At 38.2% G+C, this 10,450-nt stretch overlaps 1 protein-coding gene across 1 annotated transcript in view; it reads right to left on the bottom strand.

Annotated features, from left to right (window-relative positions):
* The window catches only part of LOC138308676 (uncharacterized), a 45,510-nt gene extending 35,749 nt beyond the window's left edge, over positions 1-9,761 (bottom strand). The window contains exons 1-2 of the mRNA XM_069249711.1: positions 9,675-9,761; positions 6,732-6,854 (exon numbers count right to left, since the gene is read on the bottom strand). Of these exons, the coding sequence (XP_069105812.1) occupies positions 6,732-6,854; positions 9,675-9,761 (210 nt within the window). The remainder of the gene's footprint in view (positions 1-6,731; positions 6,855-9,674) is intronic.
* Between the last annotated feature and the right edge of the window lie 689 nt (positions 9,762-10,450).

Genomic DNA, 10,450 nt, shown 5'->3' on the forward strand with positions numbered 1-10,450 from the left:
GTGTATGTGGTGTGTTGTGGGTGTAACGTCCTATTCACAGTCGGGGTCATTTAAGGACGACCTCTCATGTATGTGGTGTGTTGTGTGTGTAACGTTCTATTAACATCCAGGAACATTTAAGGACGACCTCTCCTGTATATGGTGTGTTGTGGTTGTAACGTCTTATCAACATCCAAGATCATATAAGGACGGCCTCTCGTGTATGTGGTGTGTTGTGTGTGTAACGTTCTATTAACAGTCAGGGTCATTTAAGGACGGCTTCTCCTGTATGTGGTGTGTTGTTTACGGTGATTTAAGGAAGGCCTCCCATGTACGTGATGTGTTGTGTGTGTAACGTCCTATTAACATCCACGGTCATTTAAGGATGGCCTCTCCTGTATGTGGTGTGTTGTTTACGGAGATTTAAGGAAGGCCTCCCGTGTACGTGATGTGTTGTGTGTGTAACGTCCTATTAACATCCACGGTCATTTAAGGATGGCCTCTCCTGTATGTGGTGTGTTGTTTACGGGGATTTAAGGACGGCCTCCCGTGTACGTGATGTGTTGTGTGTGTAACGTCCTATTCACAGTCGGGGTCATTTAAGGACGGCCTCCCGTGTATGTGATGTGTTGTGTGTGTAACGTCCTATTAACAGCCAGGGTCATTTAAGGACGGCCTCCTGTGTATGTGATGTGTTGTGTGTGTAACGTCCTATTAACAGTCAGGGTCATTTAAGGACGGCCTCCCGTGTATGTGATGTGTTGTGTGTGTAACGTCCTATTAACAGCCAGGGTCATTAAAGGACGACCTCCCGTGTACGTGATGTGTTGTGTGTGTAACGTCCTATTCACAGTCGGGGTCATTTAAGGACGACCTCCCGTGTATGTGGTGTGTTGTGGGTGTAACGTCCTATTCACAGTCGGGGTCATTTAAGGACGACCTCTCATGTATGTGGTGTGTTGTGTGTGTAACGTTCTATTAACATCCAGGAACATTTAAGGACGACCTCTCCTGTATATGGTGTGTTGTGGTTGTAACGTCTTATCAACATCCAAGATCATATAAGGACGGCCTCTCGTGTATGTGGTGTGTTGTGTGTGTAACGTTCTATTAACAGTCAGGGTCATTTAAGGACGGCTTCTCCTGTATGTGGTGTGTTGTTTACGGTGATTTAAGGAAGGCCTCCCATGTACGTGATGTGTTGTGTGTGTAACGCCCTATTAACATCCACGGTCATTTAAGGATGGCCTCTCCTGTATGTGGTGTGTTGTTTACGGTGATTTAAGGAAGGCCTCCCGTGTACGTGATGTTTTGTGTGTGTAACGTCCTATTAACATCCACGGTCATTTAAGGATGGCCTCTCCTGTATGTGGTGTGTTGTTTACGGAGATTTAAGGAAGGCCTCCCGTGTACGTGATGTGTTGTGTGTGTAACGTCCTATTAACATCCACGGTCATTTAAGGATGGCCTCTCCTGTATGTGGTGTGTTGTTTACGGGGATTTAAGGACGGCCTCCCGTATACGTGGTGTGTTGTGTGTGTAACGTCCTATTAACATCCACGGTCATTTAAGGATGGCCTCTCCTGTATGTGGTGTGTTGTTTACGGGGTATTAAGGACGGCCTCCCGTATACGTGGTGTGTTGTTTACGGTGATTTAAGGAAGGCCTCCCGTACCTTATCTTTACCTCACCTGTTAAACCCCACGGTTCCTAACTACAGAATAGGGGGACGATCTATCATTGATTCCGCTCCCTGTGTCTGTGCGATAAGCTGCTTATTGATATTAAATCCTTTCTTTACGTTAATATGCAAATCTGTTCATATGGAGCAAATAATTCAATGTTTTAAGTGAATCTTCTCAAGTAGAATGACTTACATTAAATAAAGAACCATGTTTGTTAAGAAATTGTTTTATGCTCTGTATATATTGTAGAGTTACATGTAAATTTTACTAGTGTCTATTTTGTCTCCCATTAGAAAGAAGATTTTCCGGACAACTCCGAAACTACTGGATCAATGTCTATGGTAACCATATCACTATATAGACACATCTTGTTCAACCTTAGTCAATTGTTGTAAGATATGTGTCTAATTTTAGACATCACCTGCTTCATGAAGGTGACTATGCCAACACAATTGAGGGACACTTGATTGGCATGGTATGGAATAAAAGGTAGCGATCCTGGAGCGAAATTAGATAGCCACATTGGCTTACAATTACAGGCTGAACCTCAAAGGTAATGAGATCCACCTCTGGCTGCGGATGACAGAATGATATACCAGGCTTCTAATTGGTTGTAATGACCTGAACGCATCCTTATTGTATTCAAACACCTTAGACATGAGTTGTCTTCTTTAGGTTTTAAAATAATGAAAGGTTTTCCCCATTGATACAATACCGTTTTATCGGTATGTCGATGTTGTCCTAATGATGTGTAACGGGTTGGAGCCAAAGACTTTGGAGGATAAGCCTATGCTAACCGAAAACCATGCTGGAATTCGAGACGATCTCCGCAGCTTCCTGGGTTGTGTCATGCCAATTGACGCTGTTCACAAAAGTATGGACCTATTTAAAAACCAGGCCGACTTATCTAGGTGCAATATGCAAGTCAAACTTCTAGTAGGAAGGTCATTTGAATACTATTAAATTACAAACAGACTAAATTATTCTTCAAATTGCAGATAATCGCTACAACGATTACAACACTATCTTACGAGCTACATGTGAACATATTTGATAATGCAGTTGGATTGCTTACAAGTTTTGGGAGTTAGTATTTACATTTGTGATGTTTTACGAGGCCAGCCTCGTATGATAATCCTGGCATAATACGATAAAGTCAAGGCGCCCAACAGTAAATGAGGAACAGATGATCGAACTGTTGCCAGCCCAGGCATTTCTTCACTATCGCAGATTACTCATCAGTCCATAAAATTCACTTCTAATTGTCCTCGGCGGTATGCTCCAATGACAGAGCACGAATAGTGAGTTATTGTTGTCAATATTGCATGGTTGTAATATGTTTGACATGCATTGGTTTGTAACATACATTGGGTGTTCTAGCATATTCAGTGGTGCTTATAAATTAGTCATTATCGTTTAAAAAAAATAGATAAAAATAAAGCATGAAAATAAGACTCATACGTCTGCATAGAAAACATATCAGTCGATGGAACAGCTTATGATTTGGCGGGGAATACTGTCTGACACTAGCGTCAGGTATGTTGTCATGGACAACCGACTAAACAATAGTAGTAGATGAACTCTTGAACTCTGATTACTCAAATTATGGTGTTAGTACGCCAGAGACTAACTGCCAATGTTAATATTGGAAATTAAAATACATTTAGATTAGTAGCAACATATATGTAATGTACAGTGGTAATGTACATGTAAATATAATTGCATGGTTGTAACTAATTAGCATCGACAATCTTACTTTTTTAAAATTTTAATCCACACGATGGAATATTTAAAGGTTTTGACTTCAGTTTCATGTAATTGTTGAGTTGTTCGTGATATGAGTGGCATGCATGCAGTTTTTGCTGAGTTACTGGAAATGAGATGTAAATTGAATGAAATACAATTATGAACAAAGGGTATTATATTGTTTAATCTCAAACTCTCCAACATACTATTGAGTAATGCGAAAATGCAGTTTAATTATTATAATAGACACCCCACCCAGGTGGCACAAAAATATGACGCTTCAGTGGCAAAATCGAGCGATATTATTTTTGCGAAAGATGAATACTATACAATATATATAATATTTATTTATTGTATTTTGTATTGTTGTCATGTTCGCATTACCATTGCATACAACGGAGGCGGTACTTAAATGAGCATAACTGTAAATAGAACGTAAATAAGATAATCAAAAGATCGTCCGGTTTAAATTTTGAAACATATTCTAACGAAATGTCGTATCGAAAACCATTCTGGAATTTTAAACGATATCCGCAGCTTCATGTGTAGCGTCATGCAAACTGACAATAATTCCGACTAATGTCTGTGCAATAACACGGGTTTGGAATTGGTGAAGTTCATCTTCATTGGAGTTCTGTTAGATTACTAATGTCATAAAATCTTTCTTCAGGTTGAAGGCTGTTCCCGGCTTAGTACGATAAAGTCAAGGCGCCCAACAGTAAATGAGGATCAGTTCGAACAGTTGCCAGCCCAGACGTTTCTACAGTTTATATGGCGTTATCGCAGACTAGTCGACAATCCATAAAATTCGCTCCTAGGTATCATTTGATCCCAGTGCAATATTGGTTTTGCTATAATGACTTTATGTGACCGACTTCTCATTTTGCTAATTAATGTACAAACAGGGCATAAACATGTCCGTATGTTTAGCTTCTTGTTATAACGGGTTAATATTAAAGTGCATCGGGATTGCGGGGCACCATAAAGGGTTTAATTTTAAACATTTTGCAATTTTAATGTCATCACCGATATCAATTGTTGATGGCCTTGCCAGTAGGGCGTTAGATTTGCACCTGCTACACCTATTGCAATCGGAAATAATGAGTAAATTCAGGATCTTATCTTTCCTCTTCTTCCGAACTTACTCGTCTTACTAACGTCTCCCTGGGCACCGCATCACTTTTGGCCTTCAATTGAGCGCTAACCTTTGTGGTGTAGGCTCTGGATTCTGTTCCCTAGCCGAGACAACCATAGTCTATAAAACTGTAGTTTCTACTCCTTTTTAGGGCTCAGTATTAAGGAAGTAGGGTAAGGTATTATAATGTGACCGGATGGGGTGTGTTACTTAATTCTACGGCGGCATGCTTCAGTGATATAGCACTATCAAGAAGAGTTTCACTATACAAGAAGACACAACACGAATATTACACACTCTCTCAAAGCCCACCTCGCACTTCCCACACACAAGACACCACATACATGTGAGGCCGTCCTTGAAATATCATTAACCAAATTAAAAGCAAGTTGTCGAATATCATGTGTTTTTAGCTGTTTGAACATTGTTCAGTGTCTTTGGTAGCATGCTTCAATGAAATGGCAGTTATAGTACAAGTAAGTTAAAGGTGCCAATAGTGTATGGTGTAATAAATATGCTAAGATTTATTTCATGTTTCAATCCACACGTTGGGGTAGTTAAATGTCGTATTTAGGTTTTCACTTCAGTTTCATGTAATTAAGTTATTCGTAAGTGAAGGGGGATTAATGCAGTTTTTGCAGATTTACCGGAACTCTGAATTAGCCTTAAATACCCCTAGCTGTAAATCGTTAACATAAATAAAACAACCAGATAACCGTCTGCTGTCAAGTTTCGTGTGAATCTGGATGATGTATAGTAGAACTGTTCAATATACTGCAAATATTTATATCATGTAAACACATCCCATTATGTCGGATTCAAAGGAAGTTACAAATCACAGTTTATATCTTTGTAGAAGAACAGGAAAAAAACTCATTCCTGTCGAATAGCCAGACCAAGAATCGAACCCAGGCCCTAGGATCATGGAACAATCTTAAGTCCAAAACTGGCTTAAGTTTAGACTAAACCAATCAAAGAGGACGTTATAAAATGTTACATAATTAATGATTGGCTAAGTCTCTGATGTGAAAAGTACGGGTCTACCGACTACTATCCTTCTAAAGAAGCATACTCCGTCAGCTGAATGACAGAGACCGTATTTGTCACTAAATCACACCATGGCATACAGAGTCTCATTACTGAAATGAAAGTCCTGGACTGGATTAAAGGTCAATTTAAATGCAGCCTAGAGTTGGTGTAGGAAGTCCTATATACATGAATGGGAGCCCTGTTTGCTGATACCACGAATATTGTCACAATCGTTAAATGAACTAGTTTATAAAATAATTACAAAACGTTTTTTAAATGTTTTTACACATTGACTTTGACTGTTTAGGGTAGATAATTGTAGCGGAAAATTCAAATGTTCACGCGCGTTTAAAATATGTGTTACTGTGAAATAGAAGGAAACGTAAATACAACAGTAAAAGCATTGTTAGATTGCAATGGTGTGATATAAATGTAATCTTTGTGACAGATAAATAGAATAGAGCCTGATAAATACTTTAATTGTTGAACAGGAGCAAGCATAGTTGTTTGACAGGTTTACTTTGCTCAGCCGAAGAGGTCTAAAGGATAAATAGATAGGTAACCATGTATATAAACTCGTATATTCTAGGAGAGTTGTGTATTACCTTGTTATATTGGCTTGTGATGATGTAGTGTAGTCATTTATTTAAAAAATATGTACATTTTATTTTTTAGTTCAAAGTAAAACATATTTTAGATGCGAGTGAACATTTAAATTTCCCGCTTCAGCCATTTAACCTCAACAGCAAAGTTCAACGTGATAAAAAATAGTCCCTATAAAAATTTGAAAAGATAACAATATTTCAATGTTTTTCAATAGCTTTTCATTTTACTCTCAATTATCAAGACATTTTAAAGATTTTTGTAAAAGTTTCATAACCAAACTGGTCCATTCAACTTCAATCTCAATTTTTCCGCGCAGACTAACATGGTGTCAGTAAACAAGACTCACATCCATTTATGTAGATATTACTACAACAAATCTAGGCTGCATTTATTGGCTCATAATGCAGATCACGATTATCATTAGAGTAATGGGACTCGCAGTGGCAAAATGAAAATATTTTAGTTTACTGGGTGTCCTCTACATACATTTTACACATGGTCATACGTTTTAGTCTTATTGTATGGAGTATTTATCTCCCTGGCAGACCTACCTTGCTGGCTACCGTTGAGGACTGTAGGAGTGTAGCGGCCCATGTCCATTGGGAGATAATAGTAGTTGAGGTCAATCCAATATTGACCTTTCCTCCTGCGTCAAATGCCACGTCCAATGAGTTCTGTGAAAGAAACAACAGTGTAGAATTTCACAACTCATTTAATAATAAAGAAATTATTGACACACATTTGCAATATGCAGTTGACAGGAGTGCAATTATGAAGTAGTAAAGTCAGCTTAAGTCAGCAAAGATCATTGCTGTAACAAAAAAAATCAACAATTCCGTATTAAAATAGCCAATGCTACCGTATATAAAATCCACTGGTCAGTAAAGGATGAAAAGATGATGTTATCTTACAAAGATATATGATGATCTACTGCTCGTGCATACTGTTGTTCTATTATAAAACAGAAAAAATATAAAGCTTCGAAAATCTTAAGTTTGTTATTTTTTAACAACAACACTACGAATATGTTGTGTTTTCTATCTTCCAATGTTAACTAGGAACCATCTGAGCCAGATCATGACACATGCCTTTGTCAACATGGTACCATCTGAGCCAGATCATGAACCATGCCTTTGTAAACATGGTACCATCTGAGCCAGATCATGAACCATGCCTTTGTTAACATGGTACCATCTGAGCCAGATCATGAACCATGCCTTTGTAAACATGGTACCATCTGAGCCAGATAATGAACCATGCCTTTGTTAACATGGTACCATCTGAGCCAGATCATGAACCATGCCTTTGTTCACATGGTATCATCTGAGCCAGATCATGAACCATGCCTTTGTAAACATGGTACCATCTGAGCCAGATCATGAACCATGCCTTTGTTAACATGGTACCATCTGAGCCAGATCATGAACCATGCCTTTGTTAACATGGCACCATCTGAGCCAGATCATGAACCATGCCTTTGTTAACATGGCACCATCTGAGCCAGATCATGAACCATGCCTTTGTTAACATGGCACCATCTGAGCCAGATCATGAACCATGTCTTTGGGCGTCTAATGAGATCGTGTTAAAGTGATTTCTGTACATTTGACGTTCACGGCTTCTTGTCATGGCTTTGGGGATAACAATTTTTCAACATTTGCCTTCATTCTCAGACATTGGTCCCGATTTGTGGATGTTAAGGATAAAGGTAGGCAGTTTTGCTTTTATCTGAGAAATATTTTAGATGGATTTTACAGCTATATTTAGTATATATATAACCAAGATTGCATATCACTGCATTCTCAATGTTTTACCTTATCGGTGCATTGTTCTCTGTCTCACTTGTATTTCCATCACAGAGATTTAAGGCATCATTAAGAGGCTAAATTAAACACCTGAAGATGACGATGTCGTAATTCACCATTGCGAGAACATTGGAATGCACTGATAATGACGTCATTCAAACTAAATATTTCAGTACAGTGTATATATACCACGATACACAGCACAGGATATCTGATAATGGAATTACTGTCTAGATCATAATTTAAAATATATCATTAGCTTTAATTAATCTCAGCTACATATAACATACGATGATGACCGATTTTTTTTCAGAGGTAATATGTGTCGTGTAACATGGTCTCTACAATATCTTTTTAGCGCCTCCCTTCTACACAATCACCACTCATAATCAGATGTACACAGATTCGATCCTACATAAGTACCATATGACATTATTACATTTGGGAGGCAAAGCTGGGCTGATCAACTACAATGGTAAAGATATATTCACTCGATTTCGTATACAGAACCGTAAACGTAGACTTTACGTTCAAGTTTACTAATACATTGTACGTATATGTCTTATTTGGTTGGTTGACATTACGCAGCACACGGCCAACGTAAATGATTGGTGTCGACTGGATCTAATCCTTAGTAACATTGAATAAATATGACAAACACAATAACCAGCTTAATTGAATCCGCATTTATTAACAATATATTATCAAATACCACATACACATCCGTATTTGGCATCAAGGTAGATCACAAGATGATACTTTGAAAAAATGGTTTCTGTGTCTTATGAGGAAACAGTTGAATGCTGGCCCTAACATCACTGACGAAAGCTAGGAGGAAACAGCTTAAAAGCTGTCGTAACATCACTGACGAATGTCAGGAGGAAACAGCAGTATGGTGCCCCTAACGTTACTGACGAATACTAGAAGGAAACAGCTGTAATGTGTCCCTAACGTCACTGACGAATGTCAGGAGGAAACAGCTGTATGTAGTCCCTAACATCACTGACGAATGTCAGGAGGAAACAGCTGTATGGTGTCCCTAACGTCACTGACGAATGTCAGGAGGAAACAGCAGTATGGTGACCCTAACATCACTGACGAATGTCAGGAGGAAACAGCAGTATGGTGACCCTAACATCACTGACGAATGCTAGAAGGAAACAGCTGTATGGTGTATAATTCATATAATATATACTTATCTGGCTTAGACACAATATCCTGTATCGTTACAATGATGGATGCATTTAACAAAAAAACTGTCAGAGCCTTTTAAATTATTTAAGTTGAAATTGAAGTTGGCATACAAGTGATATAAATTTATACTTTTATGTCGCTATATGACAAAAAGCGCTTTTGGCAATATCCCCTCCCTATCCCTGGAAATATTGACTTTTTTTCACAATTTTTAAATTTCCTTCCACTGACCATACTTATCTACTTCTTTTTTTAATAGATTTAAAAGTCCATTTGTCGGTGGTGTAGTATCTTAGTTTTACTATAAAGGACCAAACAATATTATACTTATGAATGAATTCTCAATAAAACTACTGAAAACAGTTCGTACAAAATGTCCGGGTGTTGTGACCTGGACCTACAGAATGATGACAAACCTACCTTATCATTATATACAACTCGGCGGATGAAACTCGATAAACCTCCAACTAAAAACGAAAAGATCCCAAAGCAAACGAGAATACCGACAGCCTCACCGTGCGGAATTCCCTTCGTAACCTGGTAACGTGCAGCAGAAGCATTGAATGCTGGACAATCCGACATTTTGTATATAAATGCAAAGTACAACAGTCTTCACTCTAATAATAGTCTCAATGGCGGATAAATGCGTTTTGAAAATGTTTCTGATTCTCAAAAGTTTTTCTCCAATAAATGTTGCATTGAATAATTAAATCCTATAGTCCAGAATGTATCGTTTTGATTTTGAAGATCCACTTCATTGGAAAAACCGTCACACAGATAAACATAACAATCGAGCAAATTACTTAATTCTTCCCCTTTCAAACTGGAGAGTTCAGAAGCACACAATGTATTGCTTTTAGCTGCCAAATGGTATCTCCAATGCAATAAGCGCTAGTTAACCAACGGGATTAGTACCTACATATCCATTAACACTATTTGTGGTCTTTATGATAATTTAAGTAGAAATCACCTCCTATATCCAATTTAGCGATTCGGATTCGTTCTATGCCATCTCAGATTGATTTACACACGGCGATATATGGTTCTATTGGCCATCGGGTACGTAGTATACAGGCACTGAATGAGGACACGACACACGTATATAGGGGAGTGATGACTGTCAAAGAAATCAATTTCTGTGGAATCATTGCTACCTTAGAGAAAGTTCATTTTATAAATGGATGTAATGGATATGTAGATTATTAAATATTTCAATTACTTCAGTTGAAACATCCTCTAGATTACTGTCTCCTAACAGGAAACCCAACACC

Source organism: Argopecten irradians, chromosome 1, assembly GCF_041381155.1.
Source record: "Argopecten irradians isolate NY chromosome 1, Ai_NY, whole genome shotgun sequence".
In the NCBI taxonomy this organism is placed as follows: Eukaryota; Metazoa; Mollusca; class Bivalvia; order Pectinida; family Pectinidae; genus Argopecten; species Argopecten irradians.